The 27,640-nt window shown below is 39.5% G+C and overlaps 5 protein-coding genes across 15 annotated transcripts; 1 reads left to right on the top strand and 4 right to left on the bottom strand.

Annotated features, from left to right (window-relative positions):
- The first annotated feature begins 2,483 nt into the window (after positions 1–2,483).
- On the top strand, positions 2,484–5,977 carry LOC116199839 (aldehyde dehydrogenase family 2 member B7, mitochondrial). The gene is made up of 11 exons (XM_031530389.1): positions 2,484–2,654; positions 2,895–3,029; positions 3,182–3,324; positions 3,430–3,583; positions 3,674–3,903; positions 3,996–4,085; positions 4,424–4,597; positions 4,716–4,853; positions 4,966–5,103; positions 5,234–5,295; positions 5,404–5,977. The coding sequence occupies exons 1-11, from the start codon at positions 2,564–2,566 to the stop codon at positions 5,675–5,677; spliced, it is 1,629 nt and encodes a 542-aa protein (XP_031386249.1). The 5' UTR covers positions 2,484–2,563; the 3' UTR covers positions 5,678–5,977.
- A 143-nt stretch (positions 5,978–6,120) lies between these two features.
- Positions 6,121–7,696, bottom strand: LOC116199898 (probable xyloglucan endotransglucosylase/hydrolase protein 33). Its single transcript, XM_031530481.1, has 4 exons — positions 7,459–7,696; positions 7,221–7,321; positions 6,888–7,096; positions 6,121–6,689 (listed from the first exon to the last, which is right to left on the bottom strand). Exons 1-4 carry the CDS (start codon positions 7,694–7,696, stop codon positions 6,293–6,295), a joined length of 945 nt encoding a protein of 314 aa, XP_031386341.1. The 3' UTR covers positions 6,121–6,292.
- Positions 7,697–9,575: 1,879 nt separating this feature from the next.
- Positions 9,576–15,235, bottom strand: LOC116199802 (RNA-binding protein 25). 10 transcript variants are annotated; one of them, XM_031530313.1, is made up of 9 exons: positions 14,674–14,840; positions 14,219–14,301; positions 13,934–14,037; positions 13,125–13,381; positions 12,787–12,939; positions 11,964–12,423; positions 11,121–11,786; positions 10,468–11,036; positions 9,576–10,329 (listed from the first exon to the last, which is right to left on the bottom strand). In XM_031530313.1, the coding sequence occupies exons 1-9, from the start codon at positions 14,698–14,700 to the stop codon at positions 10,078–10,080; spliced, it is 2,571 nt and encodes an 856-aa protein (XP_031386173.1). In that variant the 5' UTR covers positions 14,701–14,840; the 3' UTR covers positions 9,576–10,077. The 10 variants fall into 10 exon arrangements, with proteins under 10 accessions (XP_031386173.1, XP_031386178.1, XP_031386179.1 ...); XM_031530318.1 differs by having other exon boundaries at positions 13,529–14,037; positions 14,674–14,816; XM_031530319.1 differs by adding an exon at positions 13,529–13,600 and having other exon boundaries at positions 13,934–14,301; positions 14,674–14,739.
- A 3,725-nt stretch (positions 15,236–18,960) lies between these two features.
- On the bottom strand, positions 18,961–22,031 carry LOC116199856 (dual-specificity RNA methyltransferase RlmN). Its single transcript, XM_031530414.1, has 9 exons — positions 21,722–22,031; positions 21,560–21,642; positions 21,373–21,475; positions 21,147–21,244; positions 20,922–21,052; positions 20,711–20,819; positions 20,217–20,408; positions 19,995–20,131; positions 18,961–19,638 (listed from the first exon to the last, which is right to left on the bottom strand). Exons 1-9 carry the CDS (start codon positions 21,963–21,965, stop codon positions 19,350–19,352), a joined length of 1,386 nt encoding a protein of 461 aa, XP_031386274.1. The 5' UTR covers positions 21,966–22,031; the 3' UTR covers positions 18,961–19,349.
- A 442-nt stretch (positions 22,032–22,473) lies between these two features.
- Positions 22,474–25,711, bottom strand: LOC116199832 (pre-mRNA-processing factor 17). Of its 2 annotated transcripts, XM_031530376.1 has the most exons (2): positions 23,845–25,707; positions 22,474–22,843 (listed from the first exon to the last, which is right to left on the bottom strand). In XM_031530376.1, exons 1-2 carry the CDS (start codon positions 25,608–25,610, stop codon positions 22,837–22,839), a joined length of 1,773 nt encoding a protein of 590 aa, XP_031386236.1. In that variant the 5' UTR covers positions 25,611–25,707; the 3' UTR covers positions 22,474–22,836. The 2 variants fall into 2 exon arrangements, with proteins under 2 accessions (XP_031386236.1, XP_031386237.1); XM_031530377.1 differs by lacking the exon at positions 22,474–22,843 and having other exon boundaries at positions 23,841–25,711.
- Positions 25,712–27,640: the final 1,929 nt, after the last annotated feature.

Below are 27,640 nucleotides of genomic sequence, written 5' to 3'. Positions count from 1 at the left end.
CCAACTTCTCACCAACCCCGGGCCATGGATTATTGCTTTTATGGAATATTCTAGCTTTAGGTAAGTTGCCCATTATAGGTGGTTAGTTGAAAAATCACACCAAGATTTAATTAATTACATATCTCTATTTTTCCTGTAAAGAATATTTTTTTCGTTCTCTCACATGATGGGAAGGTCATTTCATTGAAATGGATTTCTAAAAATAGGTCTTAAAAGCAAATTATAACCAAAAATGGTATAAAGACAATGGAATAATGATCATTAAGAAAAGAAAAATAAGGCTTATTTTGTATTTTCTATATGTTCCAACCGATATGTCGAATTCTACTCATAAGCATATCTAATAAACTCCTAAGTTCACATATATTATATAGTCATTTAGATGCGTAAATAACAATTCACGACACTATAAGTGAAATTTATCAATTAAAAGAATTTTTAAATTGATTATAAAAAAGATATATCAAACTGATATTTTATTATAGTGTGCGTCAATTATTTATTTATTTATTTATTTTGAGAGATTCTGGATCAATGATATACTTGATGGATTAATGTCCCATTGACTTCTTATTTTGCCGTTCAAGACTTCCCATGCACAGATAAGCTCTGCAGCTGACCAAAGTTGCTTGGATAAGTTTGTATACCATAGAATTATTTGTATAAATATGATAAGGTGGATATATATATATATATATTAGGTGGTAACTAAAAAAAATAATCATCTCAAATTTAATCTTGCGGAGAGTGCATGAGGAACCCACTTCTCACCAATCCCAGGCCATGGATTCCTGCTTTTATGGCATATTCTGGCTTTAGGTAAGTAGCCCATTATAGGTGGTTGGTCGAAAATACTTTTTTTATAATCAATTTAAAAATTCTTTTAATTGACAAATCTCACTTATAGTGTCGTGAATTGTAATTTACGCATCTAAATGACTATATAATATATGTGAACTTAGGAGTTATATTAGATATGCTTTTGAGGAGAATTCGGCATATCGGTTAGAACGTACACAAAACACGAAATAAGCCTTATTTTTCTTTTTTTAATGATCATTATTCCATTGTCTTTATACCATTTTTGGGTTTAATTTGCTTTTGAGACCTTCCTTAGACATCCATTTCAATAAAATGACCTTCCCATCATGCGAGAGAACGGGAAAAAATATTCTTTATCGGGAAAAATCGAGATATATAATTAATTAAATCTTGGTGTGATTTTTCAAACAACCACCTATAATGGACTACTTACCTAAAGCTAGAATATTCCATAAAAGCAATAATCCATGACTCAGGGTTGGTGAGAAGTGGGTTCGTCATGCACTCTCTGTAAAATTAAATTTGATATGATTATTTTTTTTAATTATTACCATATATATATATATATATCCACCTTATCGTATTTATACAAAGAATTCTATGGTAATACAATTAAAATCCTCGATAAGAGAGAAATTATTGGTTATGTGTTTATTTTTTTGGGTAATATGGTAAATGTGTTTATTTGTTCTTTACCTTTTCAAGCTTGAAGTTGTCTTCACCGATGATAATAATAAGTGGATAAAAATCTGGAGAAATAATCTTGGCACCCTATTTGATTTGAAATCAATTTATTGCAGGAAATGATTACAATCCAATCCAGTAGAAGATGGAAAGTGGAATGGACGTTATGGAGGGAGGAAAAGACAAACATGACTCCCACTCCTTTCTTGTTGCGACCTTTCTTTTCTATATATTTACAAAGTATTTGAAATATTAAAAAATCAAAGATTTTTCTTCCCTCGAAAAGAAAAAGTAGAAAAGTCACGGATTTTGCTTCGTCTGAAGAGCGAATGGGCAATTTGATTATGATATCAGGGTGTTACGTCAATTGGGTCCCTAATCTTAGGGATCAAATTACCTAATCACTGTCATCTGAATTAAGCTAATGAAATCTTGTTATTGTCCGCCATATCTTAATTCCAACACAAATCTTGCATTTTCTCGTATCTTTTTCGTCTCCAACGACGACTCAATCGGATTCTTTCTCGAATAAAATAATCCGTAACATTCGCATGTACAATTACTTAACAAAAAAAAAAAGGCACGACTGACACCATATCGTTCTAATTAGTGTTTTTCTGGTTATTATTTTAGATAATCCTTAATGATGCTGACGAGGCAGGAAGGATTATCCGCGAATTCGGATGATAACGTAGACATGGCTTCCAATCAAAGAACTGCTCGAGTGTGATTTGACTTGGACAATTGGACCTGCGATGGAATTCAATGATGGCAAGCAATTTTAATCTTCGGAGCCTCACCATTTTTGGCAAGGAAATCAAAATGGGAAGCCATTTTTCCGAAAAGTCGACGTCACACTTTGTCCATTTTTCGGACTATTCCGATGCTGCTGTTGTCGAATAGCGCCATTGTCGGCCAACTGATATGAACTATTCCACTTCGTCTTCCTCCTCCTCCTTTTCTATATATAAAAAAAGAGAGGAGAAAGTCAGTAGCACAGTAGAGAGAGAGAAAGAGAGAGCAAGCTTTTCTCTCTCTCACCATCATCGCCTTTTCCATGGCCGCCAGGAGGATCTCATCGCTGCTCTCCCGCTCTATCCCATCCAGCACAACCGCCTCCTCCCGTGCTCTGCTGCGCAATGGAAAGTGTAGGTTCACAACTTCACAGTCTCCTTTCATCTTCCTGCGTAATAAAGCTTCAAACTTTGCTGTTAGATTGATCGATCGGATCGGATGAAAAAGTGATGATCTTTAGAGTGTTCTGTTTGATGGGTCTGGATTGGTGATCGAGTTAATCTCCGATACCATTATCTGCTTTTGCTTTTCATATGGGATGCTCAGAGAGGCTTCATTCATTGAGTTTAAGTTGATGACAATCATTTGTTCAGGGAATAAACCAGGCTTTGAATCAGGAATCAGGAACCACAGCACCGCTGCTGTCCTCGAGGAGCCGATAAGTCCGGGCGTCTCAGTGAACTACACTCAGCTAATGATTAATGGAAAGTTCGTGGATGCAGCGTCAGGTCAGTTTTCGTGACCTGTTTGAATTTGTTGAACAATATGTTATGCCATGTGCACTGTCCCCCGCGGAGGAAATTTTCGTGTTTGGCTGTTAAGGTTCAGCCTGGTTTCCCGTGTGTTTCTGATTCATAGCGTTGGTGTTCCTTTTGTTCAGGAAAAACCTTCCCGACGTTGGACCCGAGGACAGGGGAGGTGATCGCCCATGTTGCTGAAGGGGATGCTGAGGACGTGAACCGGGCCGTTTCGGCTGCTCGTAAGGCATTCGATGAAGGGCCATGGCCGAAAATGACAGCATATGTAAGTCTTTCTAATTACGCCAACTAAATTTTCAGTCTCAAGATTTTGTTTGTAGTATGGGATGTTATGCGTGGAATTTTTTACCATTAAGATTCACACTTCCAGGAAAGATCAATGGTGCTTCTGCGGTTCGCGGATTTGCTGGAAAAGCATAACGATGAGATAGCAACGCTTGAGACATGGGACAATGGAAAACCATTTGAACAGGCTGCGAAAATCGAACTCCCGATGATCGCACGCCTCTTCCGGTACTATGCAGGTAGCTTCTTCACTTCAAATCTTATATGTTTCTGCTTTTGTCCTTTTGAAGAACGATATTTCTGAGAGATTGAGTCCTACTTTTCTCTAGGTTGGGCGGATAAGATTCACGGGCTTACAGTCCCAGCTGATGGGCCCTATCATATTCAGACCTTGCATGAGCCGATCGGTGTGGCCGGTCAGATCATCCCGTGGAACTTTCCCTTGTTGATGTTTGCGTGGAAGATCGGCCCTGCCTTAGCTTGTGGCAACACTGTTGTACTGAAGACCGCAGAGCAGACTCCCCTTTCTGCTTTATATGCAACTAAGCTGCTTCATGAGGTAATCAGTTAGTACCTAATACATGCGGAATTGTATTAGCAGCTATAATGAGTCTTGTAAAGTTTACTCAGATCACGACTCTTCTATGGCAGGCTGGGCTTCCCGAGGGTGTTGTGAATGTGATTTCAGGCTTCGGACCAACTGCTGGAGCAGCACTTGCCAGGCATATGGATGTGGACAAGGTAAATGTTTGACTTTGACTTTCTGGAGATCCTCCCATAAACTTTCAAACTGATGCTGCTGAAAGTGTGCATTTAGGATCGTCTTCTCTTTCTAACAATTCATCACTCCGATGGGATCCGTAATAAATGAGTGGTGGCGAACTAAAAAGTGGGATTTTATCGTGATACATTGGAGGCTTTTGATAACCGGTTTACGGTCTTAAAGTGCTAGGAAATTTGTCTTTAATCTGTGAACACACCCTTCTGGTGCAGGGAATACAAATTGCGATAGGGTTGATTATTCTAATGATAGGAAATTCTTCGTACGAAACATAAGCAATCCTACTTCCATCTTACAGCTGGCATTCACGGGATCAACTGAAACCGGGAAAGTCATACTTGAACTGGCAGCAAAGAGCAACCTCAAGCCAGTGACTCTGGAACTCGGAGGAAAATCCCCCTTTATCGTATGTGAGGACGCCGATGTCGATCAGGCTGTTGAGCTTGCCCATTTTGCTCTTTTCTTCAATCAGGTAAGTCCATGAATGCTCGGTTCCCAACTAATATTTATCTCTTCGGGAAGTTAGCTTCTCCATTGTGCCTTTTACTCCCTAACGTTTATTGGCTCTAAATGAAATGCTCCCGTAACAGGGACAATGCTGCTGTTCTGGATCTCGCACTTATGTCCATGAGAGCGTGTATGATGAATTCCTCGAGAAAGCTAAGGCTCGTGCCCTGAAGCGTATTGTTGGCGATCCATTCAAGAAGGGCATTGAACAAGGTCCTCAGGTAATATTCTTGTTCCACCTGCATCATTTGGCTTTCTTTTGGCTTTCTTTAAATCTTGTTAATTCTCCTTTCTGATGATTTAATCTTATCCTTCAATCTCTTTTTTGATCAGATTGATAACAAACAATTCGAGAAGATTTTGAAGTACATAAGATCAGGAATTGAAAGTGGAGCTACCCTTGAAACTGGAGGAGAAAGGCTTGGTTCCAAGGGATACTATATTCAGCCTACAGTTTTCTCAAATGTGAAGGTATATGCTCAAACACAAAGCAACTATATCATCGTAATGTCATTATACGAGAGACCTGAATCGAATCCTTTCCGCACATTGAGCACCTATTACCATTTTTAACTCATCTACTTTCTTACTTCTGTTTCAGGAGGATATGGTTATTGCTCAGGATGAGATATTCGGTCCTGTGCAATCTATTTTGAAATTCAAGTGAGCGAACTCTCTCTTCAGATGCCTCTGCGATTTTTTTTCCCCTCGTGTTCTCTTTTCCTTCAGTTTTGGTTCACTAATGTAGGTGTTTTGGTTTATTCTTCCTAGGGACCTCGATGAGGTGATACAGAGGGCGAACAACACTCGGTATGGGCTAGCTGCAGGAGTCTTCACAAAGAACATTGACACCGCTAACACATTGACCCGGGCTTTACGTGCGGGGACTGTCTGGGTCAATTGCTTTGATGTCTTTGACGCGGGGATCCCATTTGGTGGGTACAAGATGAGCGGAATTGGGAGGGAGAAGGGAGAGTACGGTCTCAAGAATTACTTGCAGGTCAAGGCAGTTGTTACTCCTCTAAAGAACGCGGCATGGCTCTGAGCTCTAAAACCCCTCCCTTTCGTTTTCCGTTCTACTTCTTAGATTCACACCCTCAAGGAATAAGACTCGAACATAAGACGTGCCGACTGTGGTTGTTGAAGGCTGTGATTGATCCAATTTGGACGACGACGATGACTCATGACGATGAAAGCTGATGAAAGTACCTTTTAGTACCCCGTTTTCATGTACCTTTTTCATCATTCATGGCGTGGCCCATTTCATTAACGGGTCTTATTGATGGCTTCTATTTTCATCTAATTGAATCTCAATAATGGAAAATGCAAATGCTTTATGGTTCCATCAGCATGCCATGCGATGTGTAGGTGAGCAAATAAATCCACTTTCATTTCATTCGTTTATACGTCATTTTATAATCAACGCATTCAAAGTCACAAATCGTATTCAATACATTTGATCAATGAAAGCGAATGAAAATATACGAATATGAATAAGGCAATTGAACCGAACCAAGACCTCATATACTTCGATATAAGTGTTGGCGCTATCTCATGATTTGGGATACGAAACCAACCGATCTGATAATCTTGCCTTCTTTTCGAAGTGTACGATGTGTCAGTAGAAAAATTATTTATTGTGAGATAATTTTCGGTCCCGTTATCTGCACTCGGGGGGTAAGACTTTAAACCGGGTAGTATCTTTACAGTAGGAATAGAACATGAGCTTACTCCGGGCCCACTTCATGGCTGAGAGCTGCTGCTCCGAGAGTGCTGCGAAACCTTGCCCCTCGACAGGGTCTACGCTCGAGGGGTTCTTCTTTGAACACGGGGGCGATGGTAGTCTAGGATCCGAGACGCAGCCCTCCACTTCCATGTCTGCAAATGAAGCCACGTAAGGAGCATAGCGGTAATTTACCGGGTACTTTCCTCCGTGAGTAGCCCACTCGGAACCGTCCCATATCGTCGCGTACAAGGACATGGGCTTTGATGGGAATGTGGAGGAGAAGGCTCCATTGTTAGGGAATTCCCTCACTGGAATGTTGTCCACGAGGAACCTGCAACCATATCCACTTGTATTCAGATTCGAGATCAGATAAGTGTAAGCTGGCCAAGGAGGGAGTCGGATTTACAAGAACCCAGGATCTTTTGCTATTACTTAGCAAGATAGGTGCCATGATTATATTGGCCCTTAGTTATCGCAAGTGAGTAAATGGAAACTAATGTCCTCCGTGATAATTTTCGGGTTGGCTTACACAATGTGATGGCTGTTCCAGATGATGCTGTAGTAGTGGTGCTGCTGAGTCGGGTCGAACCAAAGGTAGAACTTTTCTTCTCTCCCAGTGCTGACGCTTCCATTGGCGTAGATGTTCGTCTGCAGGACCCAGTCGTTCCTCTTGTCGTGTCCAAGCAGTTCGATGTCTATCTCATCGTGGTTGTGAGGGAAAGTCTCTGCATTGGACATCTGAATATAGAATCCGTCAGACTTCTTTTCGAGGTGGTAGCATTCGCCAGCATTGTTAGGACTAGTTTGACACACTGTTTTGTCGAAAGAAAGTCTTGGAATATGCTCGAGGAAAGAAGCGTACGTAGAAAGCAACAACTACTCCAGAGGTGAGACCAGCAGGGAGTTTGATGGCAGCACTGAAGAACCCATAGTAGTACTTATTCCGGGAGGCCAATCCCGAACCTGAAAACATCCATTAAAGACACTTCACACAAAGTTCCATATCGATAACAAGAACTCTCCTATTCCGAGTACCGAAAGGGGGGGGGGGGGGGGGGGGGGGGGGGTGGGGGTGGGGGTTACTTAGTCGAAGACATCACCTGATGTTTTGTTGAGAGAAATATATGCAGAGGACCCATTGCTCATAAGCTGAATGTTCGAGGCCCCGAACACCTTGTTGAAGGCTTGGTCGATTGAGACGTGGGAGAACAGATCTGTCAAGCGAGTGACACTCGGGGCAGTGTAGTGCCTGCTGTGTGAAGAAACCGATGGAGTCATGGAAGACAGCAGCATTAAGAGGCGTGAGAGGAGCAAACACTTCCCCTGAAGAAGAGCCATTGCTGTAACTACTTAATGAAGAGGGTTTGCTGACTATATATGCTGTTTGAGGAAGAGATCCTGAATGCTGCTTAGTTGTTCAACAGCTGGCAACTCGGCCTTTTGCTTTACGGGATCTCTTTACTGCAGAAGGTCCCGTCCTTGTCTATGGTCCGTATCTAGTATGCCGCGAGTTCCATCAATCCGCGGAATGAGCAAGAAGCCCATACCGATCCGCCTTATTCCTTGCTCTGCATAAATGGTTAGCCAAGAACCTCAACAGACCAGCACACGGCCTTCCCTTTTTCCCGGATTCCTGCCCACAATCAGTATCACTATCTGCACTGAAAACGTTGTGTCGATTCTCAAATCACGCTAAAACTGGAAAGATCCTTTCCGGGTATCGAAAATGGTCAGGCGAGAATCTATGTTTTTGTAGTCTATGTTTTTGTTTATTTAATTTATTCGACCGTTCATGGGGATCGGTCTGGATCTGAGGGAAGTAAAGCTCTAGAGGAGTCCATGTCCATGTGATCATCTGATTCCGGCATATGTTTGGTGGGAACAATGGTTTTCCTCATTCAAGTCAATTGGGGCCAAACTGCCATAAATGGTTTCAATTTCTCTGCCTAGGTTGTAGGCCAAGATTAATAAAAGAAACAGCCCCGAATCTGCACTGACACTTTCTGTCTCTCGTCAGTTACATTTTTTTACTGATTATTATGTCTGTTTTTTAGGGACTAAAGATTTAAGATTCGATAAAAACTCGAGGTGTTGTTTAAGATTCAATGCCACGCCTATCAATACAGAGATGAAACCTTACCGAATGAGGCTATATATTATGTGTGGTAACCGCTCCTTCCCGTTTCCGAGCTGAACTGCTAATTAGTCGGATGGTTATCGAGCGCTTGGTTGGCCGATGGACCCGTAAGGGAGATTCGGTTAGGCAAGAGTACAAACTAGAGACGTGTAGGGAGGGTGGACCGATTATGGATGTGCCATTTCGTCTCCACTTGAAGTTCAATGTCAAGCTTTGCCAGAAAGCTTATAGCTGGCTGCGATAACGGATGGGATTTGACAGTAAACCAATTGACACGGAAAGCCATAAATGAGCTGAGAGGAGTTTCAGACAATAAAATCTCCCCCCAATCTATTTTTCGGTGTCTTATTGCATAATTAATCAATCAAAATTAATAATAGAGCATGCACATGCAAAGTCATGCTCGGATTTGGCTTGGTAGATCAATTGAGAATATCTTGTGATCTCATTGAAAAATCAATAATAGAGATTTATGGAAATTAATATAAAGCGGAAGGCGGAAATGAAGACAAGGATGGTCATGCAGAATGGGCCAGTCCGGGTCCACTGTTGTTAGGTCTTTTGATGATCTTATGTGGTCTCATTGGGTCAATTCAATTGCCAATTCACATTCTCTTTACTTGCTTATATTGATGTGGCCTTCAGATGGTCGGGGACACGAAGGAGCGCTTCGGCAACTTCCGTGGATAGACAAGTTGCGATCGTAAGAGCTTGGAGTGCACGAGCTGGGCAACGGTGAATTCATTTTTGTCATGTTCTACCTCGTTCTAATGTAGTCCAGTTACGACCATATTGGCAGCCATGTCCACTTCATCTACAGCTGCGTGATGGGGAATATCATGAAACCTGGATTCTCTCTTTCGAATCTCTCTTTATTCAGTGCCAAACACATGCAATGCAAAGCCGTGTGCACCTTTTCCAAATACCAAAAAAAAAAAAAAATTGGCATTGCATCTCATAGAACATCAAATATTATGGACAGATCTCGAAGACAACTAGACGGTGCAGTTATTTTGTGAGGGCAACTAAAAATGGTACCCGATGGCAATCGATACATGGAAGGGTGAATAGGGACAATCCTTTTACATCTCGAATCCATTCATCCTCATAATAAATAAAAGCAATAGTTCGGCAGTGGGATCCAATGAAACCACTTCACCGTAGTGTTATAAATGCATCAAGGATTGTACTAGCAAGCAGTTCCGAGCCGAACTCTGCAGCTCAAGACCAAGCAAAAATATGACCGAGAACTAAAGGCTGAATTGTCATTGACAAAAAAATCCATCAATAAATAAGAGATCTCTGGTGTTCAACGAAACATAACACGAGACAGGATCAGGATAACTGTTGCCAATCTCAGTCATGCATTTCCCTAACCCAGAAGAAGAGACCGGCTGATGCAAATGTTGGCAAGTACATTTGCATTTTGGCTTTAGAATTTTACCAGTAAGAACCTAAAAGTCAAGCGAAAGGCAGATGTGGTCCTATCGGGTCTAGCTGGTGTAACAGGGTTGATCACATCATATCACATCATAACCAGATGATGGGGAGAACATGAAAACAATATAACACGAGTTCTCAGTCAGGTTCTTGACCTCATATGAAGACCCGTCTCAACCTTCTTGATTTCAAAAATGAGCATCCGCCACATCTTGAGCACAAACATCTCTGCTTCCTCATCTAGTATGGACTTGAGCGTCTCCAGCATATCCGATGCCTTCACATGCTCCTGGGTGCTGCTTACAATGTAATCAACCAGTGATTTCTCTTCCTCGCCTAGGAACTCCGTAATCTTCTTTGAGATCCACGGCCTCATTCTTTCATGTAGTTCATGCTGCAGGAAATTGGATCAAATCAACGCTTTGTAACAATCATGTAATCAAGAAATAAGAGTCGTGCTACGTATCCACCATCTTTTGAACTCGCACTTCAAGAAACAATAGCCAGCTTGATCTAAAGAAGGATGACTAACCTGGTCATACAATGCCCAGTTAATCTCATATGAAAAAAGATCCTCCTTTGTCTTCGGGATCATGTCGATCAACTGCTTCGCATCCAATAGTTTCTTATTATCTGGTGTTGTCTTCGACTTTTCAGATCCATGCTCGCGATGGAGACCCTTCTCTTTGTTCTCATCATTGTAACGGTCCTTCTCCCGCTGGCTCGGCCTATCATGAGACCGTCTACTTCTTTCCCTCTCGGATTCAGGTTTCTCTTCTTTCGTGCTGTTGTTGGAAATTCGCTTTGCGAATTCTGCTGCAGCAGCTAAATTTGGTTGTGGCATTCCAGCAGCTAATTGAACAGCTTCCATTTCCTCATTCGAGTAATCAATAGGAACCAAGGGCCTCATCTTCTTCTCCTTCTGAGCATCATCATCATCATCCTCTTGAAAAACAGATGGGACAGCTGTTCGCTTTCCAGAACCTGAAAGACCAAATCCCAGCTTTTTCGCAGGAGCATTGTTATTATTCTGCACATCAGAGGCAGCATCTACTGTTGACAGCAATCCATCCCCGATGCCAATTCGAGAAGCTTCCTCACCTATCAATCCAAAACCACATCCACGTAAAACAGGATAAACATAAAGAAGCCGAGGAATGAAAGGAAAAACAACTGAGAAATTACCTATATGATTCCCACCACCATAATCATCCTCGGCATCTTTCCTTTCTGCTACTGGTTCTTCAACCATCGCACTGTTTTCATTTCCATTCACTACACGATCTGAAACCTGTTCCGTTTCCTCTATCTGCAGTAGCCGCTGCTTTTCTTCTTCCTCAGCCCTCTTCTTGGCTTCAGCTATTTCTTCCTCTTCCTTTCTTCTATCAGCCAAGTCATCCTCCTTCTCCCTCTGTCTCTTCTTCCTCCTCTCCTCTACCGCGCTCCTACTCCACCTTCTGGAATCGTCTTCTCCATCTTCCTCATCATACATGATTTCCTTCTTCCTTTTGCGTTGCCTTTCCTTTTCCTTTTCCCTCTCATACTGTCTTTGCTTCTCTATCTCTCTTTCTCGGTATTCCCAGTCCTTAAGACGCTTCTCATACTCTCGCTCAGCATCCTCAATCTTCCTTCTCTGCTCCCTTTCTTTGCGGATGCGCTCTCGTTCTGCTTCTCTTTCATATCTCTCAATTTCCCTTTCTTTCTCCCGTTTCAAGTCTCTATCTCTGTCCCGGTCCCTGCTTCTTCTGTCATACCTCCTACTTCTGTCTGGTGAGCTAGTCTCAGTCTTGTCATGTTCGCTTGAAGCTTTGTTATCACTAGTCGTCTCATCATCATCTTTATCTTCTGCATCTGCAAAAACAAGGCAAGTAAAAAACATGGTACTTCAGGATCAGAGTGATATATTAGACAGTTTAAATGGAGGGAGCCTAACAACACTCTGCAAGAGTAAACAAGATCGTACAAAATTCTCCCTTCAAGGAATCAACCAAAACTAAAACTAACCCAATCCCATTAATAATTACTCACCATTTTTCACGAGATCAGCATCAGAGTCCCTGTCTTTTGATTTGGCAGCTGCTTCTGAGTCTGTGATTCCCAAAACATCTGCTGGAGCATGTGGAGGGGGTGGAGGAAGAGATTTTAATCTCTCCTCAATCATGCCTGTGAGCTTCTCCAAGGCTTCTCTGTCCGCTTCTCTATCTTCATCTGTTACGAGTCCAAACTCCGTATAGTCTAGCTCCTTTTTTCCTGAGTCAGACTCGTCCTTTTTCCCCGAGTCAGAATCATCTCTTTTCCCAGCGGCAGAGTCATCTTTCTTCAAGTCCACACTGCGTTTGGCAGATTCATTATTCTCAGCACCAGGCACAGCACCTCCTACTATCTCAGCTGTAGAAGCAGCCTCAGTTTCTGTATCTTTCTTTGCATTTTCAGTTTTCTTTTCAATGTAACGCAAAAGATATCCCTTTGTCGCTTCGTTTAAATTTAACTGTTGATAAATAATAACAAAAGCACGACCAGTTAGCAACCAAATTCGCATGGCCATGGAATTCAACACAGCTCTAAAGTAACTTCAAAACGCAACCACAATGGAGCATTCAGTCAAAGCATTCAAAACTTCAGAAAGAATAATGCTTTACAAATTAAGATTAAACACTTGGTCCGCAAAATACATCTTTGACGTGCACAAGAGTTATATCGCCTAATCATCCCTTTAGGATGGTATTAAGAAGCCAACACCTAATGGTGAAAATGTAGCTAACTGTTAGAGACACATACTTTAATGATCACGCAGCAAATATCATAACAGAAATCTACTGAAGATGCAAAGCATTTACGAATGAGGACATACCACCAATTCTTGCCCATCTATATTAAGTTTGTTCAGAAGGCGTAATGCACGAAGAACTCCTTCAGCAGATTCGAATTCACAGAAACCAAAGCGTTTAAGAGTTCCATCTGTTGGATCTTGAGCACGTTTCCAGCTCTTGACAGGCCCACAGAGCTTCAAGCCAAAACAAATAAACAGTCAGCTTTGCAGATTTGACATTAAAAATTCAGCTTGTGCAGATTGAATTCCTTTTATCCTTTTTCCCCCTAAAATGGTGATTGAAAGATTAGAAACAGTTTGGAATACCCAAGTTACAGGGCTACATCAACAAGCTAGATATCTCAGAGACTGAAGCTTACTTTGAGAAGTGATAGCATGAAATCATTATCTGCAGTTGGTGCAATCTTGCCAATATAAATTGTCGTCTGTGGCTTTTCAGCAGGTGTCACAGGGACAAGCCCAGGCCTCACGACAGGAGGGATGATAGGGCGAACTCCAGGAATAAGAGAAATTGGGGGACGTGGAACCGCTGTAAGAACACCTAGATTTCCATGAGGTCGTGGAGGAAAAGCAGGTCGTGCTACTGTCGTATACGGAGCAGAATAACCAGGAAGTCCTGAAATAGCCAAGAAATACATCTCCACAAATATATCAGAGGTCGTTCATGAAGTGCATATACACATTGTATTTTATCAACATCGTCATTAATAATATTGACGGAAAAAGAAAAAAGAGATTGCAGAGATTGATTAATTGCTGTTACCACACATCAAAAGCACATTAGAGATGGCAGCACAGGCATGGAATGGTAACTATCACCAGCCGAATAGATAACCTGAAGGAAACATTAAGCAAACCGTGCTGATTGTAAAAAATCATTAGATGACAAGTGGCATACCTTATGCATCTGATTGCAATATTGTAGCTTGCTTGGACCATCCCAAGCACCAAGCAGAAATGTTTGAGATAGGGAAAAAATAAAAGAGACTTCTATCATATTATAAATGCAGGTGGGGAAGCTGATGACGTCAAACTATTACTTTTCTCATTCAGAATTCGACAAGTAGTCCCCCTTGTCAGAATATGAACAGAGAGAGATAGAACGAGAGAGAAGACAGAACGGGCGAATGAGAGAGAGAAAGAAGTTCAGCTGGAAAAGATATAGTACCTCGGGTTACAAGGCCAATGAGCACACAGATGCTAAGAAGATCTGGTGGCGGCAGTTCATAGATCCATGAAAAGGATGCTAATTGACTACCGGGGGGTACCCCACTAAAAAGAGATGACAGAGGGAGAAATTACTTAGCGATAAATGGAGGATTCCAAGATTCTCTAGCTCACATTTTTTTTTTTTTGTCATTTCATCGGTGCTATTCATTGTTTAGGTAGTTTTGAGCATAATAGCGAACTGCTAAAGGCGAAACCAAAAAAGACCGAGCAGATATGTGCATACCAAAAAAGCAGTTGTAGAAGACGGGGTGTCTCTAAGCAATACGAAGCCTTCCAACGATTCTCACCATAATCATTGAAGATCCACTGTAGGAGAAAACACTCCGTCATCTAACAGGACCACCCAATTGTCTTAATTGTCTAGGCTTCCCCAAGTACCGTTAACCCGATTCATTACAGAACTACATTCAATGACACTCAAACTTAGGTTCCATACATTTGGATTGACAAGCAGCTGTGGTTCGAAAAACTGATTGCGACCAAAAAAAAAGAAAAAAACCATATTTTTCAATATGGCTACCTTGGAGCCATAAAGAGCTCAAACGATACTCAGCAATAAGCAGAACTAAAAGCTTTATGCACGGACGGAATCTCTAAAGAAGACAGTTATCAACAGAGAGAAACATAATAACACATTCAGACAAAGTTACAGAGGAACAGAGAGATGCAATAACCCACCAGGCGGAGGCATAGCTGCGTAGCCATTGTGGACGGGCATGTACGGTCTCAGAGTCGGGTTGGGCGGCTGACCGGGAACAGGAACCGGGACCTGGTGCTGGACCTGATATGGCATCAATTGTCCGGGCGCTGCAGGATTAGCCATTCCGGGGGCAGAGATGACGTTAGGGTTCTGGTAATTGACGGCGCCGGGAACGGGGGTGAACTGCGGCACTGGTGGCCTGAACACGGGGGCGCCCGACAACGCCGGCGGAGCGTATAATGGAACAGGGCCAGGGACTGGGGGCACAGTCGGCGGATTGGAAATCGGGCTGGGGTTCGGGGGCGGTGTCGGCGCGGAGGGTACGGGCTGGGGAGGGTACTCGGGCTGGGAGGGAGGGTTGTCGGATTCGGGGGGGTGGGGGTTGATTGGTTGAGGAGATGAGAGAGATTCCGCCATGGATGAGCTCTGGAGCTTCACTCGGAGAGAGGGGGGAGGGAGAGGGAGAGGGAGAGGGAGAGGGGTAGAGAGAGATAGAGAGGGAGAGGGAGGGGTGTGAGCTTTGGACTTATTTCTGAATTTCTGAGCCCTAGAATAGATCGAGAATTATTATTGGGTGCCGCCGTACTTATTGCGGGAAAATTTGCAAGAAATCCAGCAACCTAATTTTAATATTTCAATACGCAATAAAAATCAACAATATAATAATTATTTTTTTATTTTTATTTAATTTTTTTAATCATTCAATTTAACTTTTAATAATAAATTTTTTCAACTATTTATTACTTTTTCGTACTTTTTTTCATAATTTAACATTACAATCATTATAAACCAATTAAAATCAAAACTCAACTTAATTCTAAAACCAAACACGCTACAAAGGTCTCTAGACTCTATACTCTTCTCCTATTTATATAAAAAAATATAAATTAATATGAAATTAGAATGAAAATAGAAGGAAAATTTTACATCAGGAGCCGGACTATGCTATCGAGACCGTTGGATGGAGACCAAAGGAATTCGGGATCGTCGAAAGGGGGTAACATTCGATAACTGTATCAACTCTTGAACAAAAGCGATATAAATAAATATTAATAACCCGTTTGATTTCCCAATTCGATTTTATGATTTTAACTCTAATTTTAATTTTACTCACTACACTAATAAAAGTCAACATTACAATTATTACTTTTTCATTTTTCTTCAATTTTTTAACCATTAATTCAATTTTTAATAATAAATTCTTTCAACTATTCTTTTTTTCGCAATTCGACAATACAATCATTACTTTTTTTAACTGTTCATTACTTTTTTACATTTTTTTCATAATTTAACATCACAATCACTACGAACCAATTAAAATCAAAACTCAATTCAATTCAACTCTAAAATCAAACACACTATAAGAGACTAACTTATTAAATAATATGTAAAATAATATCGTTTTAGTATTTATTCATGATGTGAAAATACAAATTTATCACTACCTTATATATCTTATTTTAAAGCTTTTTTTTCTTAATATTAACGTCGACTTAATATGACTTTTTTTCTGTATGAAATGTTTGCCAAAGAAAGTTATTAAATTATCAACAGCTGGGGATTTTACCATTTCTCTCCGCTAGAGTGGAGCAACGTGCACCGTGCATTGCCTCATCCATCCCTATACAGAGAGCACATCTCTCTACAGAGACCCAAAAAGGCTAATCATGACGGTTCATGTCAAAAACGGTTGCATGCAACCACTTTTACCTTTCTTTCCTTTTTTCTTTTTTAAAGAGATTAAGTTATTAAACACGTGCGTTATACGAGTTTTATAAAAAAAAATTTATTATAACAATTTAAATATGAAGACAACAATTGCTATCATTTTATAATTTAAATTAGTGTATATAAATTTTATTTTTTACACTATGTAAACTTCAAAATGGTAAATTTCAAACTGTAAATAATATTAATTAAAGAGTTCGAACAAACAATACATGTCAAATACTTCATATACATAATCACAATTTAGTGCGTTTAACGGAGTATAATTATGATTTTATTTTCTTTTACAGGATAAAGAAAAAAATAGTTGAAAATTTTTATTATTAAATTAAAGAATAAGATTAAAAAAAGTAATAATTATGTTATTGAAGAATAATAATAATAAAATCTATAAAATTTTAAAGCTAGTATTAAGCTAATTTTTATTCTAAATCATGTATTAAGTTTCGTGAGTTTGAATAACTTTTTTGATAAAATATTTTCGATGTAAGATTTCTTGGTTGTACTTTTATTAAGTTAACAATGATTTTTAAAATTTATTTTTAAATTTTAAATGTTCTCAATGTCCTTAAAATTATGAATAATTCTTTACTAATGAAATCTTTAAAAATTACGAATACTTATTTACCTATGGAATAACAATAAGTGATTAATATATTTCTTTGGATATATTTATTTTTTTAATGACAATAAAAATTATTATTTAATGTCTATATTGTATATTAATTTATTAAGACATTTACTATTGTATTTATTTATTTATTTGTAAAAATAATTCCCACTTAATTTTTACATTGCATTTTAATTTTATTAAGACATTTACTATTGAATATATTTATTTCTTTATAATTATATTATTATTAGTATTGTTATTTAAAATCTGTATTGCATATTAATTTATTAAGACAATTAAAAAAGTGTGAGGCTTTCAAAACTACCCAAAAAAAGTGTGGAACCACAATAGAGATCCGATCGAAGACCGACTATTAGAGTTTCAAGTCTCTCTTTTTTTTTGAGGTGTCTCTCATCTATATGGCAAAAGTCGGGCCACTTTAGAGACCCATGGAGTCTCTCGCATTAGAAATAGTCTAATGTCTATGGTAGCTTATATGTCCATTAACGAGAAATTACTATATAGATATTAAAAGATCAAAAAAAAGGAAAAATTCAAGAAAAAAGAAAAAAGGAAACTATATATCTAGATTCTATAAATGCATATAATAACAAAGTCTCGAGTTGAATTCTCACTCCGTCATATTATCAAAAATATAAAAGGCACTCTCTAGAAATCTCATGTCATCATTTATATAGTAAAAAAAAAATTATATTCTTTTAGCAATAAATATTTATCCACCAAGCAAATATATTCGTAATACTTTCTTATTTAATATCTATAGTAGAGTATATAGATCATATCCATATATAGCTCAACGCAATATATAACATGACACATCGAAATCACGTCATTGTTTTAATTATGAAATATTCAATATACAATGAATATGTACTAAAATATTTGATATACAATTAGAAGATAACATACAAATCTTGTATTATAGGAATATAAATATTTATTTATATGCCGTTTTATACAAGAAAAGTGTAGTGTATATTTACTTTATAATAATGTATATACTGGAACTCATGCGTACAATCTTTAACTTACAAATATATATGTATATATCATACGTTGAGATTTAGACTACTATTACCGATTATATATATATGCCGTATATATCGTATAGTGGAACTTAAACTATTGTTTACTAAAATAAAATTTCAGTATATTGGAATTTTTATATAATCTGTACTATATATATATATATACACACTATACATGTTTATTCGATATACTAATACTAATATCTTATATCGATTTGGTCTATTCGAAAGACTCACTAGTATTTCACTAGGCTTTGTCAGGTTTTCTCGAAATTCATGGTCGTTAAATTTACGTATTTTTTTTATAAAAGTAATTTATTTAGAATGTTATCTTTTAAATTGGATGTTAATTTATTTGGCACATTTATTATTTACTTAGAACTACTATATTTGCATGAAAGTTTTTTTATCATTTATTTTTATCTATATCTTAATAGATTTTAAAGTGGTATAATGTTTTATTATATATTAAAAGAATTGGGACCGAATAAAAATAAGGAAATAATTAATTTTGATATGATTTTCCTTGGTAAAGTGGTAGACTTTGTGTATTTGACTAAGTATATTATTTTTATTAATCAAAATTAAATAATTACTAATTTATTAAAATAAAGATATCATTTAACTTAATCAATATGAATAATTCTTTTCCTAATTTATTGACATCCTCGACACAATTCATTTGGTTTTCACTAAATTTTATTCGTGCATGACATATAAAATTATTTAGACTAATTGTAACAAAAAAATTATTCAAACTGCACTGTGCACGCATCATCAACAAATCAGTATTAGTTTGTTCCATTTTAATTCCATTATGTTTCCTTCACATCATAATACTGAACCTGACATATAATCCGGGCAGGACGAGTTAATTACCAACCAATCGAAATTAAAAGTGCAAACTATAATTTCATCAAAAAAACATTCTTACAACAACAAAATCAGGACTATAATAGAAAGCAAACTCTGAAATGTGATCCCTATCAGGTCTTCGGTGCCTATTATGCAATCGTCATACTAGAAAAGCTGTTCATCGGAAAAAGATAAATCGAGGGCTGCTGAAGAATCCTAAGACTTCGTGTTGTCTAGCAACCGAATGCTGTAGTATGTTCTGTTGTCACCTGATCTCCAGACACTGCTGATCCTCAGACGGCAGAAGAGCCTCCAGTAAACATCGACTCATCTGACTGCACGACCAGTTATTGTATTTGATGAAGATAACGCACCGGACGGGCCTTTTTTGAATCTTTGCAGGACTTCATTAAGCTGGTGCGTTCAGAGCCATTTGAAACTCCTGAGGGACGCGGAGAAGAGGAGCCTGCAAGGGCCCTGGTTTGCCAAGCTGTCCGCAGGCAGCCATTTGATCGTCGCCTCTGCTGAGCCGCAAGAAGACTGTGCAGCCACCTTCTGCCAATATGTTACGGAACTCGATTATCTTCTCTTCGGGGGTGGGCCGGAACTGGGATCCGCTGTGAGGGTTGAAAGAAATGAGATTGATCTTGCATGGAATGCCCTGGACTAGATCAATTAGCCTTTTTGCGTCCTCAATGCTGCATGTAAACACGGATCCAGAAATTATATGTCAAATATCCTACAAGATGAATAGTTTTCTACCATCAATATTACTAAAATCATCTTATTCGTAATTACAACCAATGAGGAAGCTTTTGATCTTTAGCATAGACGCTCGTAAAGATATATTATGAAACAATGAACTGGTTTCCATAATTTCAAATTTGCTTTTTTACCCCTTGGTTCTCACTTAACTTCGAACTAATGGAAATCAGTTTCATTAAAATGTTAACAGATTTGCCATTGATTAAAATCTCTTCTCAATGTTGAATGGAATTTTCTGAATCTCAAATATAGCCCGAGCTATAGGCCTAAGATGAAGGCTTTGTCTGACCTATCATTTACTCCAGCAAGCATGACGTATTCGAATAAGACTTTGTAGTTCTTCTTGCGATGAAGTTCTTCCCTCAAGGTCTGAAGGAGCAAATCTAACTTGTACTTCCTGTTTATTGGCATTATCCAATTTCTAACCTGCAGCCATATCAACAAAAATGAGTAAAATCCCGTGGCAAAGTTCATATATATGCGAGAATCAGAGAGAATGAGAGAGAGGGACCTCATCAGTCGTGGCATTTAGACTGACAGCCAAAGCACAATTGGATTCGTGAAGAAAGCGCTTCAGCTGGGGAACGAGCCCGCTAGTTGAGACAGTGACCTTGCGGGGACTGAAATGAAGGCCTTGCTCATGCACCATTATATGAGCAGCTTGTATTACATTTTCAACATTGTGTAGGGGCTCTCCCATTCCCTGAAAATTCGTCCATATAATTCAAATTTAGAGCTTAAGACTCAATCCGTCAAACAAGCAACAATAATTGGACTTTGCTGTTGCAAATGCAGGGTAATTCTTATAAAGTTTAACATGCAAAGATGCGCTATAAAATTAAGAGTAAATACTAATACATCCCTAAAAAAGTTCAAATGCAGTCTCCCTTCAAATTTACTAAACCTAGGGAGGACAACATGGAGTACCAACATGGAAATTGTCATGTCAATTAGCTTCACTCAGCTCCTAAGCTGGGACCGGACATTTAAAACAAGTGAACCCACCATGAAGACAACATTGGAAATGGGACCAACTTCCTCCGAGAAGAGGCGTCGGGCAAATACTGCCTGCTCTACTATTTCAGCTGCAGTGAGGTGTCTCGTTAAACCCATCCTGCGAAAAGGAGCAGATACAACCAAACCACATATCAGACAGGACACCCCAATGGTAATCAGACCCAGAAGCACAAGTCCTCGCAGAAGAAAAAGTGACTACCTTCCGGTGTAGCAAAACTGGCAATTCATGGCACATCCAACTTGACTAGACACGCAAACAGTGTTCCGGCCTCTATCACAAGGTATAATAACAGTCTCAATCACTAGACCATCTTCCAGCGAGAACAGTATCTGCAACCTCCTGTGAGCCGCAAATTAATCAGAAGATCCTTGAGAGCAATCGACTATAGGAACCATATTGCAGTATAGAGAAGAAAGCACCCACCTTTTTAGTCCCATCGGCTGCTGTTCGAATCCCTTTCAAAGACAATGCCTTAAATTCGGCATACTCGGCTAACATTCTCTTAAAATCTTTATTCAAACCTAGAGAATTAGACAACAAACCCAACTCCTCAACACACCATATGAGCTTTGGATAAAGACAGGGGCAACGACAAAAAGGAAAACCGGCGCAAACTGGCTGTCTATTACTACGGTAGAAGTTGGACTACCTTCTAACTCATCGACGCAATGTGCCCAAATATGGTTTCCATACAAGCGTTTCCATAGCATCATTGCCTGAGAAGGCCTAAATCCTTGCATTTGAACCCATTTCTGCCAGAAGATTTCACAGCTTATCATACGTCTCTGGTTAAGATAGAAGAGAGTACAGCAAAAGAGAAGCAGCTCTGAACTGACCTCAAGCTCGACGTATCTCATCTCTTTCAGCAACACCTTCGAGCGCTTCACAGGGATTCCACTCTTCCCGTAGCTTCCGAGTCCTGCCGCGAAAAGGCGATAATGTTAAGACAGTTTAACTAAAACCTCTCACAGCAAGAATGACGAGGGAGTTCTATTTACGAGGGGAGGAAGATGAGAAGCTGTCTTCGTCGTCGGGAACGAGGGCGGCCGAGGAAGAGCATGCGGCGGTGGAGAGCGGGAGGCGGCTGGGAGGGGAGAAGCCGACGGAGGAAATCGGCGGGGATTTGAGATGGAGGAAGGAGAGGAGAGAAGGGGACGAGACTGAGTATGGAGGCTTCACTAGGAGCGCAGAGAGGGCGTTGCCGGAGCTCACTCTTCTCATCCACACACAACCCATCTCCATTGCTCTCCTCAGCTCTGCTCAGCTCAGCTCCGCTTCGTCGTCTCCCCGGGCAATGGATTGGTCTGTAAACCGATGAAAGGGAGAAGAAAGGAATTGGTTGGGCCTGGGCCAAGACCTGACTTCTGGGCTGGGCCTATTACTTTCAGTCCATGATCAGGTCCAGTAGTGATTTACCTAGGCCCTTGCCGGGCTGTTTGGTTCGATTGCTCTGGTATCTTGGCTTTGTGCTCAACAACTCGCTACGTTCTTGTTAATTTACATGTTACTCGGCAAAAAAAAAATGTTAATTTGCGTGTATGACCACGTAGTTCAGCTCCATTTTCATGTTTATCTCTCTTGTTTCGGGGCTTAGTTCTTAGCATAACATTGTAATCAACTGTACTCTCATTATTGTCGGGTTGTTTTCAAGAACCATTAGGAATATGAGAATTCGGCGCATACCAGCAATTCCAAATCCGCCTCAGGTATTACACAGATCATTGCACTTCAAGAATATCAAGCTGGAGAATCGGGAAAAAAAAAAACTCATCTATGCATTACAAAGAGAACAGAAAATGCGGCGAGGTACAGATGTATTGTGATGGCTGCAAAGAAAGCTCTCTGAATAATCTACCAAGGAACGGTGATTGTTACAAGTTTTGGCCGGGGGAGAATGAACTTAAAAGGTTATTATCCCAGAATAAGCATAAAATAAAGCTCTAAGATACAACACTGCCATGAGCAAATTTTGCTAGCACTTCCCTCGAAGCTTCTATGGATACGACAGTACTGTACATCCTGGCAAGTTTGCTCAGGGTAGCTTCGGGAAAGCAACTCGGCTATCTCCAGTCGCCGCTAAGTGATGTCTGTTCAGAAAGAGCCATAATAGGATCTAATCCCTGCAAAACATGCCAAAGAATAAGAATAAGGGCCCCGATGCTTGTTGTAAGAATTTATAAGGCTACAGGCTGTTTTTCTTTGTGTTTTCCAAACTTCCAGATATAAAAAGCACAAAGAGATTCCCTTTACTTGCAAACTAGTCTCAAATTCAACTTCAAGAAGCTATTACCATATTGCACATCGAACATACAAGATTTAGAGACATACACCTTGCAGGGAAAAGAAAAGCATGCACAGTAATCTAAGTAGAAAAGAGAAGATCACTGCCGCAAGGAAGCATATCAATATTGCCCATTCAATATTCCTCCCATTCAGCGGTAGAAAATCCTAGCTTTCCAGATTAGCTGAACTGTACCTATTCCTCCCATCCTACTTTCACTAATAACTACAATAACACTCATCAGAAAAAGCAAAGATCCCAAACAGAAGCAGCTTTAATGCACTAAACCATAGATGATTTTGTGATACAAAGGTCGAGGACTAGTCTACTTTTGGATATTTCCTAGAAGATTTAACTATGCACAATCTGAGAGTGCCATTTCAGCCTTCCACCAGTTGGGAAGTCCACATGGGTGCTGATAATTATGGTTCTGCATATTTCCTTTAACCTCTTGCTCATATTTAAGTATGAACCTATACTGAGTACCGTACAGGAATGTGGGCTGAAAAGGAATATAGGATAAGTAAGAACGGGGATTAGTTAGGGGAATACCATGTCGTAACAAATCAGCACATGACGCAACAAACCCAAATCAAGATCTCTAAACCAGTTGACATCACATCAACATTATAAGGAAAAAGGCCATCCTATTATTGTTTCAATGTTGCTTCTTACAGCCTCTGTAAATGGGAGATATCCCAACCACGCTGTATCCTAACAATCAAGTTTTGATATAATCATAGCAAAAGGCAGCAATACCATAAAGCCAAAGGCGACGAAATCTATAAATAAAAACAATACAGAACCAGCTAAAGGTAGAGAGTGAGACAAGTTACTTACCAGTACTTAATTAAGCCATCCCAGCCACAAGTTGCCACTTTACTCTGCTCCAGTGGATGCCACTCACACCCAATGCACACTCCCTCATGACACTTCAAAGTCCTGAACACTTTGCAACTCTTCCAATCCCAGAACCAGCACCGACCCTCGCCATCTCCCGACATAACAAATCGCCCATCGGGAGAGAAATTAACCTGACAAGCATACCCAGCCGCAATGTGCCCCGCGAACCTCTTCTTTTTGTTGAGCTGAAATCTCTCCCTCGTACTGTATATAAGAATCTGATTATCCAAACTTTGTGCCGCGAGCCAGTTTGTGTTGGGGTGAAGAGCAATGGAAGGCATAGAGTGCATGTGGGGCTCGCTAATGTACTTAATGACCACAGGAATCCCAAACTCCCACACACGAAGGGACTTGTCATCGCTCGAGGTAACAAACCTCCTGTTGTCATCGACAAATGTGATCGTATTCACTGCTCCTAGATGCTGATCGTACTCTTGGGTAATCTGCCCCGTGTTCATATCCCACTGGACAATCTTTTTATCACTCATGCCCGCCAACAAAATATTCTGCTTATCATCATCCGGGTTAAGCTTGACTACATAAGGAATCTTCCCGGTAGAGAAAGTGGATATAACCTTCCCAGTCTCGGTGTCCCAATACTTGATGTTCTTGTCATACCCGGCAGTCAAGAACTTGGTCCCATCATTGCAGAATGAGATATCCCGAACAGCCTTGGAGTGGCCCATATAAGTCCGCATACACTTACCCGAATTGAACACATCCCAGATCTTCACCTTAGTGTCCATCCCAGCAGAGAGGATCAAATGACCGTGCTTCGGGAAGAACCTAATAGCAGAAACACCCTTTGTGTGCCCACTCCAGGTATGGACCAACCTCTTTGGAATATAACAGTGATCATTGCTAGCCTTGACATCCTTCGGCGGAGCAATCCAGGACCGGCCCTGGTAATCCCGCTCCTCCTTACCATGGAAAGTACTCTTGTCAGCAACAACCTCGCCCTTCTCTGAGGGCCCGGCACGCTCTTCACCCTTCTTCTTAGCATACTCCTCTGCATACTTCTTCTGCTCCTCTGTCAACTCCTCTTGCAAGCCCTCCTTCTTGCCCGCCCAAGGGGACTTCTTGTTCTTCGCCAGCCAAGTGTCAGTCGCCGGGTTCTCGACCTCTGCATGGTCGACCTCCTCGCCACCCTCGTCCTGCTCTGTTTCCTTCTTCGAATCAACCCTCCGCCGTTTTTGCTCCTGATGGGGGAGGTTGTACACCGAAATGCCGTCGTTCTGCTTCAGAGCTTCCAAATCTCCGACGTAGTTGTAACCCACTGAAGCCGAGGGATCAGCTGCGTAGCCGTATCTCTGGAAAGTATTATACTGCTCGTCAAAGATGAAGGAGTCGATGGCGGCATCCTCCACGAAGCCGAGCTTGTGATTGCGCATGCCCTGGGCGATCCCGTCCCTGGCGTAGGGGTGGGAGGGGCCATAGATCGGGGCCCACAGCTGGTCGTAGGTCGGGTTGAAGACGATGGCGCGCTGGGTCGGGTCGATTGGCCGGTTCAGGGTCTGGTGAGCTTGGGCAGCCGCCGTGAGGGCCAGCATCGTGTCGTCGACCTTCGGGGCGGCGGATTTGGCAGGGAGGAGTCGCGGTGGGGATGAATCCGGGGAAGGAGACGTAGGGTTTTGGGGCTTCTGCTCTCCCGCAGCATCTAATTCATCGTCGTTCCCGTCGGCGTAGGACCGGAGGAGATCCATGGCTGGAGGTGGATTAATGGCGAAGAAGAAACCCTAACGGGGCAGATTGATTGAATTGTACGGACTGTCGAGAGATGGTTTGTTTCCAGAAGGCGGGAGGGTTTATCAAAACGGTGAGGAGATCAGCAAACCGGGTCGGTTCGGGTCGGGCCTAGAACTCTATATGAGATTACCAAATTATCAATCCAACATTACCACCGGGGGAAAAAAACCATCACTCCAACGTCTATATCTATATCTATATATATAAAAGCAGGATTGAGGTGAGCCCGACCAAATCACCTAATAACCTAAGGTTTCAAAATGGAATTTTTTTATTTTTTTAATATTCTTTTAATTTTTAATTTTTTAATGAGTTTTTATAAACTACAAATATCTTTATGGAATTTTCTAAAGATATTTTCTAAAATAACTTCATTCTTTAATGATTTGGTGTTGTTGAGTGATCCTTAAATATAATATTATATATATATAATGAACTGATATTATTTATTTGGATTACATCATATATTTTATTACATAAAACATATTTAATTTTTAAAAACAAATCAGATTATATATTTTTTAGATTTTGTATAATACATTATAAATAAAAAACATCACCCACATAAAATCATACCTCTACCACTAGAGGTGATTTCTTATAGAGTATGTCTATCACAAGCACCACTAGACGTGAAATCTAAAAAAGTACCACAAGCACGAGATGCGTTAGATTTTTTTATTTTTTATTATTTTACTTCAAATTCTCAATTTCAAAAGTATGAAAATAACATAAACCAATATCATCCTTTTTTAAAAAATTTGTTTATCATTAGATACGAATGTGTGTTTTTCAATTAATTGTTTTCCTTTTCGTCACTTTTGTACAAGTAATAGCTCTAAAATGTTTGGATTGCTAAATAAATTTTGTAAATTTTTTGGATTCTCTAATTTTATATAATATATCACTTCAAAATTCAAAATAAAGAATGTTGTTATGTATGCATATTAGAATGATGTCTTTTTATGCTTCTTTAATATAGTTTTTCATATCTTATTTGTCAATTCAAATTATCACTAACCACTTATTATAATACATTTTTAATTTGTTCTAATTTTTAAACAATTAAAAAATTAAACAATGTAGCACTTCCCGCAAAAAGTTTTTTAAACTTAAATTATGATTTTTTCAAACTTTATTATTTTCAATATATTTTGTTATATATATAATGAAATTAGCGAAAAAAGAATATAAAAATTTTTCGTAATCCATAAGTGATGGCATTGTAACGCGAGAGAGCTCTGTTTTATATTTTTGATAATATATCGGTGTAAGAATTCATTTCGAATTTTGTTTCATATATATATATATATAGATTTTATGCTAATATATATTATATGCATATAATCCATGCATATAGCCCGACATAATATATATATATAGTGGAACAAAATATACAACAGGCTATATACATTATATAAACATTATGCAATATATAGATTATCTACAACTTAATAAAGTTAAACTTAAATATAAATAGATACCATATATTATATAATAATTTGTTGTCGTTTGCATTAAACTTAAATATATTATATAACATGACAAAAACAAATATGTTGGGGGCTAAATACACACCATATATGACTAGGGTCATCCTTTTTATAATAAATGGATAAAGTTACTATTCACCTCTCTATAAAATCTAATCTTGTAGGGCTCACTTTTTTAAAAGTAGTTTTGTCGATCTACTATAAAAGGGGTGATCTAGCCATATAGTTGTGTATTTAGCCCCACGCAAATAGATGACATATGCATATATATATCAACGCTCGTATACATAAAGTTTATATGTCAACGTGTGCATATATACAAGTTCCTTATTTAATACAAATCAATATATCCCCAATAACAGTGAGTGCGACAATTTCAACATATGTGTGTATATATATAACACAAATGTATGTATGTATGTATGTATGTATGTATAACACAAATGGCATGGTTAAGTAATATGAGGCATAGTGTGTATCAATCTTATAGAGGA

This window comes from Punica granatum, chromosome 3 (genome assembly GCF_007655135.1).
Source record: "Punica granatum isolate Tunisia-2019 chromosome 3, ASM765513v2, whole genome shotgun sequence".
NCBI classification, from domain to species: domain Eukaryota; kingdom Viridiplantae; phylum Streptophyta; class Magnoliopsida; order Myrtales; family Lythraceae; genus Punica; species Punica granatum.
Note: the sequence above shows the minus strand (reverse complement) of the source record. Positions and strands in the feature narration are given on the sequence as shown.